The sequence below is a fragment of the Molossus molossus genome, unplaced genomic scaffold (assembly GCF_014108415.1).
Source record: "Molossus molossus isolate mMolMol1 unplaced genomic scaffold, mMolMol1.p scaffold_m16_p_12, whole genome shotgun sequence".
NCBI lineage: Eukaryota > Metazoa > Chordata > Mammalia > Chiroptera > Molossidae > Molossus > Molossus molossus.
Window position 1 is genome coordinate 101,287,321 of NW_023425347.1, and position 21,271 is coordinate 101,308,591.

At 53.6% G+C, this 21,271-nt stretch overlaps 2 protein-coding genes across 7 annotated transcripts in view; one reads left to right on the forward strand and one right to left on the reverse strand.

Moving 5' to 3' along the window:
• Nucleotides 1-12,843, forward strand: part of DNAJC11 (DnaJ heat shock protein family (Hsp40) member C11) — a 67,052-nt gene extending 54,209 nt beyond the window's left edge. The window contains exons 11-16 of one of the 3 annotated variants that reach the window (XM_036256028.1): nucleotides 7,746-7,901; nucleotides 9,447-9,516; nucleotides 9,970-10,027; nucleotides 10,128-10,270; nucleotides 11,108-11,237; nucleotides 11,614-12,830. In XM_036256028.1, the coding sequence (XP_036111921.1) occupies nucleotides 7,746-7,901; nucleotides 9,447-9,516; nucleotides 9,970-10,027; nucleotides 10,128-10,270; nucleotides 11,108-11,237; nucleotides 11,614-11,639 (583 nt within the window). In that variant the 3' untranslated portion in view covers nucleotides 11,640-12,830. Of the gene's footprint in view, nucleotides 1-7,745; nucleotides 7,902-9,446; nucleotides 9,517-9,969; nucleotides 10,028-10,127; nucleotides 10,271-11,107; nucleotides 11,238-11,613 lie in introns of all 3 variants that reach the window. The other 2 variants (XM_036256030.1, XM_036256029.1) reach the window with 2 other exon arrangements.
• A 371-nt stretch (nucleotides 12,844-13,214) lies between these two features.
• THAP3 (THAP domain containing 3) lies at nucleotides 13,215-21,085 on the reverse strand. 4 transcript variants are annotated; one of them, XM_036257428.1, is made up of 5 exons: nucleotides 20,964-21,085; nucleotides 16,804-16,996; nucleotides 14,584-14,646; nucleotides 14,400-14,498; nucleotides 13,215-13,991 (listed from the first exon to the last, which is right to left on the reverse strand). In XM_036257428.1, the coding sequence occupies exons 1-5, from the start codon at nucleotides 21,035-21,037 to the stop codon at nucleotides 13,863-13,865; spliced, it is 558 nt and encodes a 185-aa protein (XP_036113321.1). In that variant the 5' UTR covers nucleotides 21,038-21,085; the 3' UTR covers nucleotides 13,215-13,862. The 4 variants fall into 4 exon arrangements, with proteins under 4 accessions (XP_036113321.1, XP_036113318.1, XP_036113320.1 ...); XM_036257425.1 differs by having other exon boundaries at nucleotides 13,215-14,120; XM_036257427.1 differs by lacking the exon at nucleotides 20,964-21,085 and adding an exon at nucleotides 18,244-18,520 and having other exon boundaries at nucleotides 13,215-14,120; nucleotides 14,584-14,663.
• Nucleotides 21,086-21,271: the final 186 nt, after the last annotated feature.

Below are 21,271 nucleotides of genomic sequence, written 5' to 3' on the forward strand. Positions count from 1 at the left end.
GGTAACCGTGTCCGTGGGCACTGCCCTGTTGGCAAGGAGCTCGTTGACCTCCTCCTGGACCACTCAGGAAGCTGGCAGCCAGTGCGCAGGTCTTCAGGGTTCTTGGTTCCCCAGAGCTCTGGTGGGGAACTGGTTCTGGGTTCACCTCCCTGTAATGGGACAGCTCTGTTGATTAGGGCAAGAAATCCAAGCTGGAGTTCCTTTGCCCAGCTGCCAGGTTTCCACAGCTGTGGCTGAGCCCTGCAGCTCCACCCTCACCACCACTCCATCCTGACTGCCCTCGGGTGACAGTGAGGCCGTCTACAGTGTCTCGTAGAAACCTCAGTATTGAGCTCCCAACCTGCACTAAGCTCAAACGCCCCATTTGCCAGATGGTGTCCTCCATCGATGCTTCCCTCGGGTGGGGGGTTGCAGCCCTGGATGTTGATCTGACCGAATTCCAGACCAACGCGGTGCTCCCCTGCCTCCGCTCCCCTCTGGCCACGTCGGCCCTGTCATCTCTGCCGAGAACGCCCACCAGGAGCAGCTTTCTGCAGCAGAGGGGAAGTGTGCCCTCGCCACGGGAAACACGGGGCTTGCTGCCTGCCGTGCCGTGGTGCTGTAGCCCCCAAAGATGCCAGTGCTGCCATTGCCACTGTCAGCACCAAGCGCAGCATCCAGTACGTGTGCTGGTGTCCCCCTGGCTTCGAAGTTGGCGTTAATTGCCAGCCTCTCACTGTGGTACCTGGTGGAGACCTGGCCAGAGTACAGAGGCCCGTGCTCACCTGGCCCACAATTTGACCTGATGTACCCCAGGCATGCCTTTGTCCACTGGTACGTGGGTGCGGGCATGGCTGCCCTTGAGGACTGCGAGGAGGTTGGTGTGGATTCTGCTGAAGGAAAGGGTGAGGAGGGAGGAGAGGAATCCGATCACCTTTCCTTTCGGCCCTGCAGCCTCTCACACTCCGCACACCAGGGTCAACGGCTGGCAGGCATTGGAGCTTTCTGGGTAGAGCGTCTCCGTTCTGACCTCTGTCTTCTGTCTTCCACGTGTGCCTGTGAGGTCTTTCCCTCATGTCTCCAAGTACAGGCATTGATTCTGCATTCCGATCTCTTCCCCGCCTCTCCCAAACGGGGACCACTCACGAGACAGTGTCCGGTGGCTCAGTTTCTGTTCAGATGTACGGGACCCCATCTGAGCTGAGCTCGTGTCCCAAGAATGCACTCAGGCCTGTCGGAGAGAACATTTCATTTCAGCTGAGTTTTCTAGTTCAACAGGCTGCATTGTCCACATTGTATTGGTAAATAAACCAAGGTTTTGCCAAAAGAGCCAGAGTTCAGCAGCAGCAGATGATCTTACTTTGCTAAATAGAACTTTTTTCTTACATTTGTTTGTTTGATGAGCCACATTAAAATTTTAAATATTAAACCAAGCTTGCATTCCTGAGGAAAATTCCAGTTGATAATGATGTATACTTTTATTTTTCCTGATTTGATTAGCTAATAGTAAGGGTTTTTGTGACTATGTTTGTAAGGGATGCTGGTCTATACTTTTTTTTTTTATTATGTATTTGTTAGGGCTTGGAATGAGTTATGCCAGCCTGATAAAATGAGTTAGGAAGTGTTCCCTCTTCCTTATGTTTTATAGGGCTCACCAGTGAAACCAACCGAATCTGAATCTCCATTGTTTTTGTTAAAGAATTCAAATTTCTCCATAAATATAAGGCTTTTTCAGTATTCTCTTTTCACTATTCTCTTTCAGCTCTGTTCATTTGTGTTTTTCTTTTTTTTTTTTTTTATCCTCACCCAAGGACATTTTTCTATTTATCTTCAGATAGAGAGAGAGAAACATCAATGTGAAAGAGAAACATCAACTGGTTGCCTCCCGCATGACCCTGACCAGGTCCAGGGACAAACTGCAACTAAGGTATGTGCCCTTGACCAGAACTGAACCCGCAACTCTTTTTTTTTTTTAATTTTCACCAGAGGATATTTTTCCATTTATCTGCAGATAGAGTGGGAGGGAGATAGAGGGAGAAAGAGAAACATTGATGTGAAAGGGACACATTGACTGGTTGCCTCCCACATGACCTGACCATGGCTGGGGACAAACCGCAACTAAGGTACATGCCCTTGGCTGGAATTGAACCCGCAACTCATTGGTCCACGGGCTGACGCTTTACCGCTGAGACAAACAAGACAGGGCTCATTTGTGTTTTTCAAGGAATTTGTTCACTTTATGTAAATGTTAAATTTGTTAGCATAAAGTAATAATATACCCTTGTCCCTTTTTTAAATATATTTTTAGTGATTTTTAGAGAGAGAGAGAGAGAGAAACTTGTATGCAGGAGTGTAACATCTATTGGCCACCTCCTCTACACCCCCACTGGGGATTGAGCTCGAAACACGGGCATTTTCTCTGACCCAATTGAACCAGCAACATGTGGGACAATGCCCAGCCAACAGCCATGACGGCCAGGGCTATGCCTCTATCGCTTTACCATCCGCAGTTATCTGTAGGTAACCCTTTCTTTATTCCTAATGTTGGTAATTTGTATTCTTTCTCCCTCTTTCTTAATCAGTCTGGCTAAGGTACTTAACTTTTCAAAGAACCAGATTTTAGCTTAGCTAATTTTCTCTATTGTTTACCTGTTTTCTGTCTCATTGGTTTCTGATTTTATTTCCTTCTTTCTACTTATTTTGGTTTAATTGGCTCTTTTTCTAGCTTTTTAAGGTTAAACCTTAGATTACGAACTTGAGACTCCTTCTGACATAAACTTTTAGGGCTGTGTGTTTCCTGTGCCCATCGCTCTCCTCAGCCCCACAGATGTGACGTTGTGTCACTGTCTTAATTCACACTGTTTCTTTTTTTAATTTTTTTTTTCTTTATTGATTTTAGAGAGAGAGGAAAGGAGAAGGAGAGGGAGATAGAAACACAGATGAGAGAGAACATCGCCCTGGCCGGTTTGGCTCAGCGGTTGGAGCGTCGGCCTGCGGTCTGGAGAGACCCGGGTTCGGTTCCCGCTAAGGGCGCATACCTCGGTTGCAGTTTGTCCCCGGCCCTGGTTGGTCGTGCGGGTGGCAGCCACTCAATGTGTCCCTTCACGTCGATGTCTCTCTCTCTCTCTCTCTCTCTTCCTCTCTCTCCCTCCCGCTCTATCTGAACAAAAAAATGGAAAAATATCCTCGAGTGAGGATAAAAGAAAAAAAGAGAGAGAGAGAGAGAGAGAACATTGATTGGCCGCCTCCTGCATGCCCCCCACTGGGGATCGGGCCCACAACCTGGGCATGTGTCCTGACCGGGAATCAATCCGGTGACCCCTTGGTGCAGGGGTCAACACTCAACCACTGAGCCACACCGGCCGGGCCTATTTCTTATTTCACTTAGAAATATAGTGCTTAGTTTCCAAATATTTGGGTTTTTCCCCCCAATATCTCATTATTGATTTCTAATTTAATTTCATTTTGGTATCTGTTAGGTCAAGATAATTGACAGCATTTGTCAGAAATCAGAATTTTAATGACTCGACTGATTTTGTTGAGTTCTATCAACTGTGAGAGACATGTTGAAATATCCAACTTCGGCGCTGGGTGGTTTGGCTCGGCGATTAGAGCGACAGCCCGTGGACCAATGAGTCATGGATTCAATTCCAGTCAAGGGCACGTACCTTGTTTGCAGCTCGTCCCTGGCCCTGGTCAGGTTGTGCAGGAGGCAACCATTGGATGTGTCTCTTACATCCATGTTTCTCTCTCTTTCTCTCTCTCTTCCTTCCTCCCTCTCTCCCATTCTGTCTGATGATAAATGGAAAAGTCCTCGGGTGAGGATTAAAAAAGAGAGAGAGAAGAAAGAACGGAGAGAAAGGGAGCATCGATTGGCCGTCTCCTGCATGCCCCCGACTGGGCATTTGGCCCACAACCTGGGCATGTGCCCTGACGGAATTGAACCTGCGACCTCTTGGTACATGGGGTTGACACTCAACCACTGAGCCACACCGGCCGGGCCATCCTTTTTTTTTTTTTAATTCTCACCCGAGGACAGTTTTACATTAATCTTCAGATAGAGTGGGAGGGAAAGAGGAAGGAAGAGAGAGAGAAACGATGTGAGAGAGAGACATCGATTGGCTGCCACCCACACATCCCCAACCGGGGCCGGGGACGAACCACCACCGAGGTACGTGCCCTTGCCAGAATCAAACCCGGACTCTTTGGTCCGCAGGCGACGCTCTTACCACTAGCCATACTGGCCAGGGCCAGGCCATCCTTTTTATTGTATATTTCTGTGAGTTTTGACAGTCACATAAGTCATAGAACGTTGGCCTGAGCTGCCCAGTTAGTATGGCTCAGTGGTTGAATGTGGACCCTGTACCAAGAGGTCGCCGGTTCGATTCCCGGGTAGGGCCTGTGCCCAGGATATGGGGGGGCATGCAGGAGGTGGCCCATCGATGTTCTCTCTCATAGATGTTTCTATCTCCCTCTCCCTTCCTCTCTCTCTAAAATCAATAAAGAAAAAAATTTTTTTAAAAAAAGAACCGTGGCCTGAGGGCCGAAGGGCTGTGGATTCGATTCCCAATCAAGGGCATGTGCCTGGGTTGCAGGTTCCATCTCCGGCCCCACTGGGGTTGTGCGAGAGGCAACCAGTTGATGTGTCTTTCTCACATGGATGTTTCTCTCTGTTTCCCAGTCTCTCTCTCTCTCTCTCTGGAAAAATATCCTCGGATGAGGATTAACAACAACAACAAAAAAGATAAAGAACATTTTTCATCTTCCCCCAAAATTCCATTATGCCTTTTGTGTGGTTCTCCAGCCCTGCCAGCCACTGATCTGATTTTGTTATATTTTTGTCTTTTCAAAATGTCACGTAGATGGAATTATACAGTTGAAGCCTGTTGTGTTTCTCTGATGGGCATAATGCATTTGAGATGTGTCCATGCTGACGCATTTGTCAGCGGTGTGCTTGTTTTTATTGTCGCTCATTATTGCATTGTATGGATGTTCGTGGTCTGTTCATCAGTTTAAAAAGGCTTACTTCCAGTTTTGGAGGGCTACAAACAAAGCCAATAGAGACATTCATGCGCAGGTGTTGTAGGAACATTAACTTTTTTTTTTTATCCTCACCTGAGGACACTTTTCCATCTTTGTTCAGATAGAGCGGGAGGGAGAGCGAGGAAGAGAGAGAGAAATATCGATGTGAAAGGGACATACCGAGTGGCTGCCTACCACACGACTCCAACCAGGGCCCAGGGACAAATCGAAACCGAGATACCTGCCCTTGGTCAGAATCGAACCCTTCCTTGACTCACTGGTCTGCGGGCCGACACTCTAACCACCGAAAGAAACTGGCCAGGGCGGAACATTAACTTTTGATATCTCTTGGGTAAACAGTAGGAGTAGGTGTGCTGAGGCATATGGTAGGTGTGCGTTTACTTCCTAACAAAGTGCCCAGCCATTTTCCAAAGTGGTGGCTTTGTTTTCCTTTCCCACCAGCCGCAGGAGACTTCCAGTTGCTCTATGTCCTCTACAGTCTTTGGGTGTGGCCTTAATGTTGCCTATTGCATGGTTTTGATTTGCATTTTCCTAAAACTAATGAGATGAGTTGAGCATCTTTTCATGTGCATATTTGTCATCCATATATCTTTTTCAGTGAAGTCTCTATTTAAATCTTTTGTCTGTTTGCTTCTGGGGTTGTTTGGTTTATTTTTTCGTTTTGAGTGTTCTTCATCAATTCTGGAGGTTTTCTTTTTGAAGGATATTGTCACTGGGCATAGAATTGAGGGTTGGTGGACTCTTTCTTTTCGTGCTCTAAGTGATGCTCTGCTTGTCTTCTGGCATCAGTTGTTTCTGACAAGTCTTTCATCATCGGAACCATTACTTCCCTGAGTATAACAGCTTGTTTTCCTGGCTGCTCAGCTCCGGCTGGCTTCTGTTTCCAGCCGAGTGACTGCAGGGCACTGGATGTGGCTTTGCTGTGTGCGCTGCTTAGGCTTTGCTAAGCCTGCATTTGCAAACTTAAATCCTCTGTCAAATCTGGTATTTTTAGGTCATTAATCTTCAAATAGGTATTCCTGCCTCATTCTGTCTCCTGTCTGGGGCCCTAATCACTTGCATGTTAGGTCTCGTTTTCCTACAGGCCTCTGAGGTTCTGTCTGTCTGTCTTCAGTCTCTTTTTGTTCTGCCCACTGGGTAGTTTCTTTTGGTGTGTCTCCAGTCTGCTGTTGGGCCCATGAGCCCATCCAGTGAATGTAGATGTCTTTGAGCGTAATTAAAACTGCTGCTTTAGCCCTGGCCGGTTTGGCTCAGCGGTTAGAGCGTCGGCCTGCGGTCTGGAGAGACCCGGGTTCGGTTCCCGCTAAGGGCACGTACCTTGGTTGCAGTTTGTCCCCAGCCCTGGTGGGGTCGTGTGGGTGGCAACCACTTGATGTGTCCCTTTCACATCGATGTTTCTCTCTCTCTCCCTCTCACTCTATCTGAACAAAATATGGAAAAATGTCCTCGGGTGAGGATAAAAAAAAAACAAAAAAAAACTGCTGCTTTAAATCCTCCTGCTAGTTCTAAGCCCGGCCGGTGTGGCTCAGTGGTTGAGTGTTGACCCAGGCACCAAGATGTCGCCAGTTCGATTCCTGTTCAGGGCACATGCTCAAGTTGTGGGCCTGATCCCTAGTTGGGGGCATGCAGGAGGCAGCCAATCGATGTTCTCTCTCATTGATGTTCCTGTCTCTCCCTCTCCCTTCCTCTCTCTGTAATCAATCAAGAAAAAAATAAAATAAAATCCCACTGCCATTTCCACTTACTGGGCGCCTGGAGTTGGTTTCTGTTCATTACCTTTTTCTCCTTTTATGTAAGACTGTAGTTTGTGTCGTATCCTGAGTGTTGTGAAGGATACATTGTAGAGACTCTATATGCCGTTATGTTTCTCAGAGAGGTGCTGGTTTCCCCTTTTAGAACGTAAATAGTAGTCATACTGCAAGCTCAGACTCCCTGGGTGGCAGCAGTCAAAACACAGCGGTCATTTTACCTTCAGCTGGGCCACTGCTGTGCACTGATGTGGAGATTCTGAGGCTCCCCGTCGCGGACCTTCCTTTTTGTTCACTGACTTTGGGGGACCCTCCCTAGTTCCCAGCTACTATGGTTGCCCCACAGTAGTTGGGGTTCTGGTGCTTCAACCTAATTGGACTGCAGATTGCATCCAGATTTAGCCCTCCGGGTGGTACAGATTGAAAGTTGCCTTTGGGCTAAAAGCTGGGTGGGGGCCCAGGAAGCTCAGCAGTTCCATATTCTACATTTCAGCTCTCCTGGGTCTGCCTGCCTTTAGTTGCAATTAGTGCCTGAAAGTCTTGGTGGTACCTTCGTTATCTGTGGGGTGATTCACCCAGTAGGAGCAGCTCGGCCGCTACAGGAAGCAGAGTCTCCTTAGCTTGCTCGCTGTGGGAGCTTCACACACTTCTTTCGAACAGGGAAGTTGAGGACTGAGCTGTGACTGTCTCTAGGACCCAGGACGAGTGTCCACCCCTGTCTCCTAAGGCCGCATTCGCTCTGGTCGAGCCTTAGGTCAGCAGGTACTGGGGCCTTTGTTCTGTCACAGGCATCAAGTCCAGCAGCTGAACTTTGGAATGGGGACCGAAAAAGGGGAGTGGGTTATGAACAAGCCGACTCGGGCTCCGTCTAACTGGCGTTCTGTGTGACTGAGAGGCTCTTCCTGGGGCTGAGACCCCGTCTCCCTTCCCTGGAAACTTGACTCATCTTCGATGTTTTGTTCTTTCTGTTTTCAGGTTAAACCGGGCCAGTCAGACTTACTTCTTCCCCATTCATCTGACGGATCAGCTCCTCCCCAGCGCCGTGTTCTATGCCACCGTGGGGCCCCTGGTGGTCTACTTCGCCATGCACCGTCTCGTCATCAGACCGTACCTCAGGGCTCAGAAGGAGAAGTGAGTGGGAAGCAGGCACAGGGCGCAGGGCGTCGCTCAGCAGGCGGGCCGGGGCCTGTCTCAGCTGGCGACGTAGTGCTGGAACCCACCCGCATCTGCATTAGGGCATTTCCTTACTTACTTCATTTTTTCTAAACATTTTCAATTTCTTGGTCAGTTTTTTTGTTTGTTTGTTTATTTCTTTGTTTTTTTTTGTTAATCCTCACCTGAGGATACTTTTCCATTGATTTTTTCAGAGAGAGTGGAGGGAAGGAGGGAGGGAGGGGGAGAGAGAGAAAGAAATATTGATGCAAGAGAGACACATGGATTGGTTGCCTCTCGAATGAATAAACCATGACCCTTTGGTCCACAGGCCGACACTGTGACCGGTGACGAAACTGGCCAGGGCAGGAAGGTTATTTAATGCATGTGAAGTGCAGAGGGTTCGGTCCATGAGAAGTACTCAGCAGATGTTAACTTACAGTACAAGTACTGTTCTCCCCCTCCGTTTGCCTGCATGCCTCCCTCCAGAAAGGACTCGAGTTAGCTTACCGACTTGTTGAAACTGAGCCGTGGCCAGAGAAATGAGCTGCTGTTTCCCCGTTCTGACCATTTACTTCCTGGCGCTGGGTTCAAGGGGACTGGGGTGACCAGAAGGGAGCAGTGACCACAGCTTAGACACCGTAGAGATGTAATTCATTCCATAACCTTTGTCGGTAATTCATCAGGACATAAGGTCAAGTCTTTGTTACTTTGTAATGATTGAATTTCATAAAGCATTGAGCTTAGGCAGCAATTTTCAACGGCTGTGCCCCAGGAATTTTAAAACATGCAGTACCTAACTAGTTATTTAGTCAGGGGCACTGACCTCTTTTCCCTTAGGTTGTCGAATCGAAACATGATGACAGCCAACACAATAATGGCTGTCCAGTATGAATGAATCAAACCATACCTTTTTTCCTGTCAGATAGGCCAAAAGTATGTTTTGGTGTGCTGCAGCCATGCGTGTGTGCCATGAGACGGAAAAGATGGGACATCGCTGAGCTTAGGGGCTCCGGGAGGAAGGAAGGACTCTCCTCTTCCGGCCCCTCTAGCTTTCAGATCCAGAGAGTTCAGGGTCCTAGTTTCCCAGGAGGAGTGAGGCATTGAGTCTTCTGACGGGTGCTGCCCGCGTCCTTGTGCTTTGCCGAGGAGAAGATATATTCTGTATCTTCACTCATGTGTCCTTCCCGGAGTGTGATGTAACAGTCCCAGAAGGTTGGCAGCATCTGCTGTGGTTCTTGCCTTCTCTGACCTCCCATATCCCTGAGAGGCCTGTCAGCTGGGGGCTTCTGTCCAAAGGGACTGGCAGTGAGTGTCCAGTGTGCTCCAGCGAGCAGGTGGGGGAGAGCCAGCTGGGGACACAGAAAGCTGCGCCGGCCTGCGACAAACATTTGCTTGAGGTGGTCTTGGAAATACGTTTTGCAGTTCTAGGACTCGGAATGCAGTAGGAGCACGGACTGTTTGCTGGGCTCGGGCCCACGGGGTGACACCATGCTAATGTGCGGATTGTTTTTCTCGCACAAGGGAGCTGGAAAAGCAGAGGGAGAGCACAGCCACCGACATCCTGCAGAAGAAACAGGAGGCAGAGGCTGCAGTGAGTGCTCGTCCGCCCCGGGTGCTCGCGGTGCTGCGTCTGCGTGCGGAGCCCCACCGCTCTCCCCTGGGCCCCGGCCTCGCCTCGTCCCGGCTGCTTCCCCACAGCTGCGCCGGCCACTGCAGTCGGTGTCGCCGCTGGCATGTGATGCTGGGAGCTACCCAGGCCCAGCTCCAAAGATGAGATCCGTTTACCCTCAAAGAGCATAGCAGTGTTTTATTTATTTCTTTATCTTTATTGTTGAGCAAGTTTGCTTTGTTTTTTTAAAGTAGTGGGCGTTGCCCTCTTTTTCTTCCCCTCTGTGAGTTGCTTTTGAACAACAGCTCTCCTGGAGAGACGGTGGGCCCTGCGGGCTCTCTGCGGGCTCTCTGTGCACAGAGGAGGGCACATGAACAGGCACGGGCCGTGGCTCTGAACAGGGGCGGTGACGGCCACCTGCCTTGTTCTTTGCAGGTCCGGCTGATGCAGGAATCCGTCCGAAGGATCATCGAGGCGGAAGAATCCCGGATGGGTGAGAAGGCATGGCCTCCCTGGGGACAGGGTGGGCGTGGGGGCACCGGGAGAGGGTGCCCAGCCGCGGCCCGCCCTGCTCTGACCGAGCGCGTCCTCAGGCCTCATCATCGTCAACGCCTGGTACGGGAAGTTTGTCAACGACAAGAGCAGGAAGAACGAGAAGGTGAAGGTGATTGACGTGACCGTGCCCCTGCAGTGCCTGGTGAAGGACTCGAAGCTCATCCTCACAGAGGCCTCCAAGGTGCAGCCCGCGTTCCCACAGGCTCGGTTCCGGGTCCTGGGCCAGCAGCCCAGGGCAGGGCCAGCCACCGCAGCGGAACCCTTCACGTTGCCGGCATTCGCTGTGCGGAGCGCTGCCCAACACCCCTCGTGCCCACCCTGAGCAGTTCGTGCCCCCCCCCAGCATGTGTCCTGAGCACCTGCGTGTGCCAGGTGCACGTCCTGCCCTCGAGCTCCCCGCCGCTTTCTCGCCTGTCAGGAGGCGTGTGTGGTCACCTAGCTCGTCTGAAGCTGCAGCCTGGGGTGTGATGACAAATCCACCCAGGGCCAAGAACTAGATTCCCGAAAAGCCTCTAGTATCTCCATCTTGGTGGGGCTTCTGTGAAGACAGTGGTGTAGCCCTGGCTGGTTTGCTCAGCAGTGAGAGCTCGGCCCACAGACCAGAGTCCTGGGTTCGATTCCAGCCAAGGGCACGTACCTCGGTTGCGGTTCCATCCCCAGCCCTGGTCAGGGTCATGCAGGAGGCAACCAGTCGATGTGTCTCTCTCACGTCGATGTCTCTCTCCCTCCCTTCCACTCTATCTGGGATGGGAAAATATCCTCCTCAGGTGAGGATTGATAAAAAAACAAAAGAAAGGGGTGTCTTTAGGATGGGGGAGGGGCCCATGTCGAGAAGGAGTCTAGGACTTAAATAGGCAACTTTTTCAGATTGTCATTTCTTTCTTCTCAAGTGGCAACATTGGCATCTTCTGAGGGGAAGTCAAGGCCCTTGTAAGGGTGCAGTTGGAAGCAGACAGGCCGTGCGGGGTGTAACCGACTGCCTCGAGTCCTCCCTCCAAGCAGAATCTGTTTGTTCCAGGCCGGGCTGCCCGGGTTCTACGACCCATGTGTGGGTGAAGAGAAGAACCTGAAAGTGCTGTACCAGTTCCGGGGGGTCTTGCACCAGGTGATGGCGCTGGACAGTGAGGCGCTCAGGATACCAAAGCAGTGTGAGTAGCTGCCCTTTGCAGTCACCTGCCCTGTGCGGGGACCGGGAGGGGCTGAGCTACTGACCAGGACCAGGGACATCAGTGCAGCGACAAGCACCTTCCCTCTGGCACCCGCTGGGGGCAGGGGACACGGGCAGCTCGCTCAGGCCTGTGATGTGCTGCCCGTGGGGCTGAGCCTTCCCCGGCGGAAGTGCCGTGAGTCCCTCTGCTTGGACCGCAGCCCAGGTGGGGTACGAAGCAAACCCAGCTGCTCCCTTGAGTTCCAGAGCCAGCCATTGGCCGGCCAGACTCTGGTCTGCTGGTGGCCAAACCCAAGTGGGCAGAGGCCATGGAAACAGTGCCTTTTGATACCCTGAGTCTGTCTTGTCTTTTACAGCCCACAGGATTGACACAGACGGATAAACTGCTCGAGAAACCAGATTAAAAGGCTGCAAAAAATCTTCCTGGGAGTCTACAAATTTGGAAGCAGGGAAAAAACCAAGACATCAAATGTGTTTATTTTATATTATTCCTATAGAAGGTGGTACCGTATCAATTGTGTGAAGGGACAGACACCCCGCTTTCATGGGTGCTGTGGGTAAGACTGAGGCAGCCCTACCTGGACCAGAACCACGGCACAGCCGTTCTGTTTCCCAAGGATCGTGTCCCCAAGGGAAGGGCCCTGGGCCCCCGAGCGCCTCTGGGTCCCTCCCCGTGTCTTCAGCACATGCTGACTGCAGCCGCCCAGAAGCTCACGGTCTGCCCTGAGGCCACTGGAACGTCCTGCCCGCACACGTGGGGTCGTGGACTGTTTTTCCTGAAACCTACACTGAACATGGCAGGGAAAGAACAGAGGTCTCCTGTCAAGTGAGCGTCTGTGTGATCAACTTCCCCAGAACCACCTTTTCCTGCTGAAATACGGAGAGGAGTGTGGGTTTATAAATCTGCTCTGTCTGAGAACAAATGGCTTGGGCAGTTAGTCTCTTTTTTCCCCCAGAACTTCTCGAATCATTCCACTGGCACCTGGCTTGGGACAGGATAGTGTGCCTCTGGTTCCCAGGGCCCATCCTTGTCACGGGTCACTTCCTTCCAGGACACCCCCTCCTTGTGGGGAAAGGGGCGTGTCCCTCTCCCCCGCTCCCTGTGGCTCAGCCTAACCTGCTTGTGCTGCACACCACAGTGCGGTGTTGGAACGGAGAGGGTCAGGCGAGGGGAAGCATAGCCCGGCCTGGAGCCCCTGCCCAATCTGCCCTGGAGCTGAGCCCTGGTGTGTTGCTTGCTCACAGCCAGCAGGTGGCGCTGCTGCGCCCCGCCCGGTCTGGCCCAGCTCCCTCCTCACAGGGGACCTTTCTGGGTGTCTGTTCCCAAGACCTTCCTCCTTCACTGGCCTCTGTGGTGGAAGCTCCCAAACCACCGGGTCTGATACCTGTTACAAGCAGAGGCCCGATGGCGGGGTTCCGGCAGCTACCAGCCGCTGGTACCAGTGGAATCACTAATAACCCCCTTCCTCCAGTTTTTAAAAATAATTCAAGTTGTCCAATCCTGCGATATTTATCTCCATTCTAAAAGTTCTCCGAGTTGCTCTGAATGTGAACTGTGGAGTAAGCGTTGCGTTCCAGGAGTCTGTTCGGACACAGCAGGTGGCTCCCTGGGGCCCCGGTTCTGTCCAGTCTGCCTGAAATGGACTGTACAGGAGGCACTCTGACCACAATAAACCTTCCTGAAAGCTGGGGACAGTGTTCCATGCATCTGTGCGAAAGCCCCGCCCCATCTCGTGCCCTCCACTGCCTCCAGCACAGCGTGAGGCTCAGCGGAAGGCATCATCCATCTCTGCATTGGGCCGTTACCCGAGAGTCTAGAGTTAGGAGATCTCAAACCAAATCTTTTTTTTAACTAAAGTCACCTCTTTTTTGGTGGTCATGCCCTGTTCTTCAACAGGAAGTCAGTCTTAGCATCACCAAAGCAAACAGGAGAGTGAACTGTAAATTAGTACTTGTTTCCATTTTTTATTTTTTTATTTACTGGTTAGACAGAGAGAACATCGATTTGTCGTTCCACGCACTTACACGTTCACTGGTTGCTTTTTGTATGTGCCCCTACCAGGGATCAAACCTGCAACCTTGGTGTGTCAGGAAGATGTTCTAACCAACAACTATCTGGCCAGGGCCAGTGCTTGTTTTTAAATGGAAAAAAACCTGCAGTGTAGGAAGACACCTGACTATGTAGTTCGATCAGACCAGGCTGGGAAGAGGCACTCCTTGGGAGAGAGGCCAGTGTCGGCCAGGGAGCCTGCTATCCAGGCGATGGGGGGCCACTCCTGCTGCCTGAGAGTCAGCTGCCACCCGCTCTGGCCAGCTGCCCCACAAGGAAACATGCTCGCCCCCACTGGGAGTGTCTGCCACTGGCTCAGCCGTGGTTCCAAGGACACTGGCCTAGCTTGTGCTGAGTGGACAGCTGGGACTGTCACCTCCTGGATGAGCAAGTTTCTCAGTTTCTCAGGTTCATGGCCCACTGGCTCAGAGCCTCACGCCACCAGATTCACCTGAGGCTGCACTGGACTCCTCACCTGGCTGCCTCTCGCCGTCAGCAGCAGGACTGAAGGGTTCACAGCCAGAGCCCAACACTGCGGCCCCACCTCCCGGGGGCTCAGCTCTGCTGCTCCGGCTGTGGCCCTGCCTGGGGGCCCTGCCCCTCTCTGTGGGCTCGCAGGCTGCTGCAGACCCTCCGTATCACCAGTCTCTGGGCCTTCAAGCGCTTCCGGAGCTTTTCATTTTCCTTCAGGGTCACAAAGAGTTTTTTTTTTAGGGTATCTAAGTCCAAAAGGGCATAGCTGTGATCAGATGGCTGTGGGGGGCTGGTTGGCTGACCAGGGGCCTCGGCTGCTTCCGGTCTATGTGGCAGGACCTGAGGACAGGTGAGTGGAAGGTAAGCAACACCCAGAGGCCAAAGCCAGGGACCAGCGGCAGAACGGTTCTCCGACAGGAAGGATGGGTGGAAGGCCCTAGGGTCCCTCCCGCAGTTCTGCCGTCCAAGTCTGCCCAGATCCTGGCTCCTAGTTCCCACTGGGAAGGCCTGAAATCAGGGCCACACCCCTGGTGCTCGTGGTCTGGGCACCAAATCTGTTTGTCTTTAGCCAATCTCCTCCGCTGAGACCAACCCGCCATGTGCTCCTTGGTGCCCTACCTGTCCTTCAGGGCTCCCAGTGCTGGGTGGCGGCTGCAGCGCCTCAAGGGCAGTGTCGGTCTTTCTCCCCGGGCTGTGCTCCCTGGCTTCTGGGAGGACCTGGAAACAGTGCATGGCTGCAGCGCAGACTGGCCCCCAGGGCAGGCTGCCCACCCCCCCAGGCTGGCCCCCAGGACAGACTGACCTTTTCCTTTTCCGAGTCAGCATTTCCACTCTTGCTGGCTGTGTCTGTGTCCTCTCTCACCAGCTGCAAGAGACATGGAGCTGCTGGGGACAGCGGCCCAATGTTCGGCCCAGTTGGGGTGCAAGTAAGACCTGTACCCTGAGAACCTCACACCAGGCACCAAACCTCATGCTTATCCCCATTCTCAGGCCCATGTTTATCCAATTAAATTGGGCCTTGAAACCCCACCTAGCTTGACCTCCACCCACTAGTATCTTTTTCCAAAGATGTTCCCAGATCTTGGGCCAGAGGCCCGGTCACCCCAAGAACACACACTACCACAAATGCATACAAGTGATCAAACTATTGCCCTGGCCAGTTTGGCTCAACGGTTAGAGCAATGGCCCACAGACCAGAGAGAAGTGGGTTTGATTCTGGTCAAGGGCACATACCTCTGTTGCGGTTCCATCCCCAGCCCTGGTCAGAGTTGTGTGGGAGGCAACCAATCGGTGTGTCTCTCTCACATCAATGTCTCTCCCTCTACCCCTCCCGCTCTATCTGAAAATCAATGGAAAAGTATCCTTGGGTGAGGACTTTTTTTTCTAAAGAAAAGTGATCAAACTCCTTAAAAATATAAAAATAAAAAAGTGATCAAACTATTAAACACACTGAGGGGTTGGGGGCGGAGTCACCAACTGTGGGCGCACAGTTTCAGTTAAGCCGCGCAGTGGCCTTCGAGCCCTGCTGGACCTCGTGCCCACAGTTCACAGCACTGACTGTACGCCTACAAGTTTGAGGGTAGCGCTCTAGGTGTGTTCGTCCCACAACTGAATTTTACATATATAAAATAAAAGGCCTTCCAGATTACAAAAGCAGCCACACGAATGTACTGAGCACCTACTTTGTGCCTGCCAACGTCCTGGGTGTTGGGTCCCTGCCGTGGAGGAGCTCACACGGCCGCAGAGAAGACAGGCACTATAGAAGAGTGGCAGGTGCTAGAAAGCCAGGAAGCAGGAGAGGAAGGGGTGGCCCAGGGGGGCGGTGGAGGCTGACAGGAGGCCGTCCTGCAGACCCATGAAATGTGGACTTGCAAGAGAGGAGGTGGCCACCCATGTGCAGAATTCTGGGAGATCATCAGGCAAAAAAGGAAGTTGGGGGGCAGGTGCCGGGCAGGTGTGCTCACAGCTGGCGCCCGGCCTCCCTCACAGCCGTGACTCATGGTTCCGCTGGCTTCCTTGTCTCATTCCCAACAAAACCAGACACACAGGTGCCCGTCTGCCTTGTTGGTCCCACCATTACTTTACCTTCCACGTCCAAGTAGAGCCCCGCTGGAGGGCCACACTCTGGGACTCTGGACATCTCTAGGACTGATGAATTTCAATAGGATGCCCTCATGGCTTCAAGCGGTCCATGAGCATTCTCCTGAGCCAACCTGCACACCGCACCCCACTAACACACGTCCACTCCATGTCCCATTGGGACATCAAACTCCATGTGCACAGGGCCTAATGCCTCGGAATCCGGGAACCGCATTCCCCAGGGGCTCATCGAGTTCTCTCTCCCCCCGGCCACCTCCCTCTCAGCCCACCGGACATGCAAAGTCCATCCACTGGGTCCTCTCATCACTGACCCACCTTCAGCTCAGGCCACATGACCGTACTCACATGGCCTCTCAACCAGCTGCCAGCCAAAGACAGCGTTCCAAGGCCACGTCCCTCCCCACTGACCTCACCCGAAACCAGCAGCCTGTCCAAGCCTGTCACCATCTGCAACCCTCCAACCAGCTGAGCCCCTGCTGTCCCGAGTCGGCCCAATCCCCTTCCATCGGCAAGCCTGCCGCCACGCGGTCCCCGCGCCCTCCAGCGCTCCGCCCCCGGCATCGCCCTTCCGCCGGACAGAGCGCGGACAGCACATGCGCGTTGCAGAACGGCGGTGACCCCGCCTCTGGCTCCTTGACCACCGGCGGTTCGGTCCCTGACCCTGGTCGGGGTGGGGCGGGAGGCAACCCATGGATGCGCCTCTCCCACATTGATGTTTCTCTCTCCCTCCTCCTCCAGCTGAAGGTGAAATGGACAGGTAGCCTCAGGTGAGGGTTCACGCACGCGCACACACACACACATACACACACAGGTATCAAAGTGGCTTTCAGCCGGGGATCCCCTAAAACGAAGGTCATGCTGGGCCCAACCCGGAGGCCGCGGGGCTGGAGGCCGGAGGCGGGCTCCGCGGGTCCGCGCTCACCTGGCCCGCGTCCCGGAAGGCGAACACCGTGGGCACCGCGTTGTGCTTCAGGTTCTTGCGGTTGCCGAAGGCGCTGAAGCACTCGGGGCGGAAGTGCTCGGAGCAGATGACGGTGTGCTGCTTGGGCTCGAAGTGGCCCCGGCCGATGTTCAGCACCCACTTCTTCAGCAGCTCGGGGCGGCTGAACGGGAACCTGGGCAGCAGAGACGGCGGAGGGGCGAGGCTGAAGTCCCCGAGGTCCACACCAGTGCACCCGACACCCTCGCTGTTAGGCCGAACCCAGCTTCAGGAAGCTTCGGCCCTGGCTGCCTAGGGCATCCTTAGGAAACGAGACCACCGACGCGGCCAAAGAGCTGTTTCTGAAGCTTCGTGCGCCAGGCGAGCCTTCACTGGCCCCGGGGGCACCGCGAGCGGCCTGCCCCGCCCCCCGGAGCCCAGGTGCCGGAAGGGTAGGCTGACCCGGCTGATGGCACTAGCGTAGGAATGAAGGGTGAGGCGTGGCCAGAGAGGCCACCTGGGAGGGGTCCTGGGAGGGGTCCTTAGAGCAGAGGTTGCTGGGAGCAGGAGCTGCAGCACGTGGGTATCAGAAGGGAAAGCGAGTGACTGGCAATTGCCTGATGGGTTGGAGCAGCGATCAGCCAGGTTTGGCAGAGACAGAGCAAGAGCAGGGGTAGGCAGCGAAGGACATGGGTCTCGGGCAGATAGGGTGTCCCTGGAGGCTCGGGGCAGAGGGTGATGACTGAGCCCACCCCAGCTGGGTACAAGGTGGCTGGAGTGGCAGCAGGAGGACGTAAGGAGTGGGCAGATCTGGGATGTATTTCGAAAACCATGCAATAAGGTTTGCCGTGAGCCATGAAATAAGAGAAGGAAGAAATGTCACATACTAAGATGAACGGAGGCAGTAGGAGGGGCCGGTCTGAGACCTGGGAACTTTGGTTTTAAGTGTTAGATGTTAAAATTGAAGTGCCTTTTAGATGTCCACATACTGAAGTGGACGGCAGGTGGACAGATGTCTGGACATGCAATGTGGAGGTGGAGCTTCCCCGCATGAAGGGCGGTAAAGACCTGGGTGAGATCCGTGCCCTAGGAGCAAGTGTGGGCCGGGATGACGCAGGGCCATGGCCTTCGCCCCCAAGTACTCCAAGGCCTAGTGCTGAAAATGAGGAGGGTCCAGCAAAGGAGACTGAGTAGGGACACTGTGGCCAAGGAAGAGGCTGAGAGCTGTCCTAGAAGCCAAGTGAGTGTCTCAAGGGATCAATGTTCGGTTGTGTCAAATGCTGCCGAGAGGTCAACTCAGACGACAATGGGACCACTGCATTTGGCATCATAAGGGCTACTGAGCACTTGAAAGAGCCCTTTTGTGGAAGCGGTGGGGGCAAGAGTCTGATTGGAATGGGTTTGAGAGTGAACCAAAGGCAACTCCACCCCCCAGGTATATACCTGACTGTAACATACAGACATGCACCAGAAGACTTGTCCCAGCCAAAAGGTTGAACCATGTGTTTGAGATGGCAGAAACGCAGAGGCACCCGATGCCCTCCACTAGAACAACGAATTAATTCTGCTTTACGCATTCAATGGAATACTATGCAGCAATGAAAAGCAATGAATTACCACTGAGCACATGACTCATAGCTGTGGACAAAAACAAGAGGGTTTTATGGAAAGGTGATCTGGTCATAAATTCCTAAGTAGGCAGGTCATGCTGGGTAGTCACGCCCCAGGCCTATAACTTCTTTAGTAAAAGGTGTATCTTTGCCTTGTCCCTTGTGTTTATGCATCCAGGTTAACACACCTTTGAAGTGAGCGTACCCACCTTGTCACCTGTCCTGTAATCTGAGCCCCAGATTGCTTTCTACAGCCCTCTTGTCATCTTTACACTCCCTGCTTAATTTTTTTTTTTTTTATCCTCACCCGAGGACATTTTTCCATTTTTGTTCAGATAGAGTGGGAGGGAGAGAGAGAGGAAGAGAGAGAGAAACATCGATGCAAAAGGGACACATCGAGTGGCTGCCACCCGCACGACCAACCAGGGCCAAACTGCAACTGAGGTACATGCCCTTAGCGGGAACCGAACCCGGGTTTCTCCAGACTGCAGGCGGACGCTCCAACCGCTAAGCCAAACCGGTCAGGGCTCCTTGCTTAATTTTAAATGCATAAAAGAAACCTAGAAACCTACAGAATTCTCTATAGGTTTGGATGTTTCTTCCACAACAAACATAATGGTGAGAAAAAGGGGAAACACACACACGCACACAGAGCCCCGGCCAGTGTGGCCCAGTTGGCTGAGCATCACCCAATGCACCTAGAGGTCACCAGTTTTTGATTCCTGGTCAGGGCACATGCCCGGATTGTAGGCTCAAAGCCCAGCAGGGGGTCAAGCAGAAGGCAACTGGTAGATGTTTTTCTCTCCCTCACCCTCTCTAAAGTCAATAAAAACATATTTTTTAAAAAATAACAGAAAAAAGTACATTACGTGTATTCATTCCTGTCAAGCTCAAACAGACCAACAGCTCCTGAGGAAAGGCAGTATACTCATGGGTTACCCTGGGGGATGTGGGAGGATGAGGGACAGGGAGTGCTGCTGGGAGTCTCCTGGGGGCTGGTGATGTGTTAATGCATGGCGGTCACCCAGGGTGTCCACTTGGTTAAGTTGGTTGGGCTATGTACTTGTAATTTTTGTTTATGTATGTTATAGTTAAAGAAAATCACTTACTTTGAAAAAGAAAATGATAACAGAAGTGGAGACAATGAGTGCAGCAATCCTTTGGAACCCAAAGGGGACGGAAATGGGCAGAGGCTGGAGCCCTGAAGAAAGTGCCCAGCATTCAGTGGGCACCCGAGGATGGGCTGTCATGGCAGGGACCTATCTGTTCATGGGTCAGGCCCTGCCAACCTCCCCTGACTGTGGCCAAGTCAGCGTCCTGACCCACTAGCCCAGCACCCTGGCCGTTCTCGTTCTTCCACTCCAGGCTTCTTCCTTCCTGACATGAGGCCTGCAGAGGACTCAGCACCGCAGACCTCAGGTGGCACCAGCCTCATTCATCCAGCAGATACACTCAGCAAACACTGAGCACCTCCTACGTTCAGGGCTGTGGCTGTAAATGAGATCGAGTCCCTGGGACATGTAGGGGATGCCACCCAAAGAACTGCAGAGGACGCCAGGTGCGGCCGTGGCACTGTTACTGGAAAGGGGGCCTGGCCCTTGGAGGGTCCGCCTGGGGCCAGCAGGCAGTGTGTGGGTTCTTGACTTCGTGTAGGAAAAATTTCACAACACGAGTCCAGGTGAGTTTTAGGGGACATTTATTAATGCTGGGGACAGTGAAACAAGGGCTGGGGAAATGAGCCTTGGCTGGTCTGCTCTGGCTCACTGAGAAGTCAGAGAAAAGGGGGCCTTGGGGACAGGTTCAGGGGTTTGCCCAGGATGAATGCCACTGCCCACTGCCACCCTGGTTGCAAGCCTCCCGGGATCCCTTAGACTCTAAGGCTTAGCGTTTAGGAGATGCGTGCCTGCGGGGAGAGGAGAGGGGGAGGGGAAGGCGCAGGGATGCTCAGGGAATGCAGTGCGCATGCTGGGACCTACGTTTTGAGGGGTTGTTAAAAGCTGGGCGTTTAGGAGAGGTCTTAGGGGAGGACCTCAATAGAATATGCGTCAGCTTTAGGTTGATGGAGCAAAATGGGATTCCCTTAAGTTCATCCGTCCTTGGGTGTGGTTGGCCAATGGCCCTAACTGGATTTCTGCTACCCGTCTACCTAAGTAGGGTGACTGAAGCTATTTACCCTGTGGCTGGGGAAGAGAAGTGCAAACACTTCCTCTCGTGTCCTTGGTGGAGGGAGAGCGGACGCACCGGATGGCTGCAGACTGCTGATTAACTGTCTCCTTTCCCTGTCCGGCCCGGCCCAGCTCACCGGCCTGGCAGAGAGCCCGCCCGGTCCCGACCTGCTGGCGGCGGCGGTGCGCCCCGGGCAGGTTGCGCAGCCTCTGCACCAGTTCCCCGCCCCGGCGGCGAGGCGGCGCGCCCCCCGGCCTCTCGCCCCCCGGCCTCCGCGGCAGCCGCGCAGCGACCCCGGCGTCCCAGGCCCCCCGGCGCGCCAGGCCCGGGCTCCCGAGGCCGGCCGGGCAGCCAGGGCCCGCACCCCCCGACGCCCCCACCCCTCACCGGTGGAAGGTGAGCTGCTTCCTGCGGTTGCTGTAGCGGTTGCAGCACTGCCGGGCCGCGCAGGACTTCGGCATCTCCAGACCCCAGGCCCGGCCGCCCCTAACAAAGATGGCCGCCGCGGGGCCTGCGGGAGCAGCGGGGGCGGGGCGGGGGCGGGGCTTGTAGGGCGCGGCGGGAGGGGAGGGGCCGGCGGGGGCGGGGCCGCCGGGACGTCTGGCCGCCCTGACTCTGCTGCTTGGCCAGCTCCCTGCGCGGTGCCGGCGACCGGTCCCGGGGTTTTACCCCGGTTCGCCGAAGCCTGTCGCCCT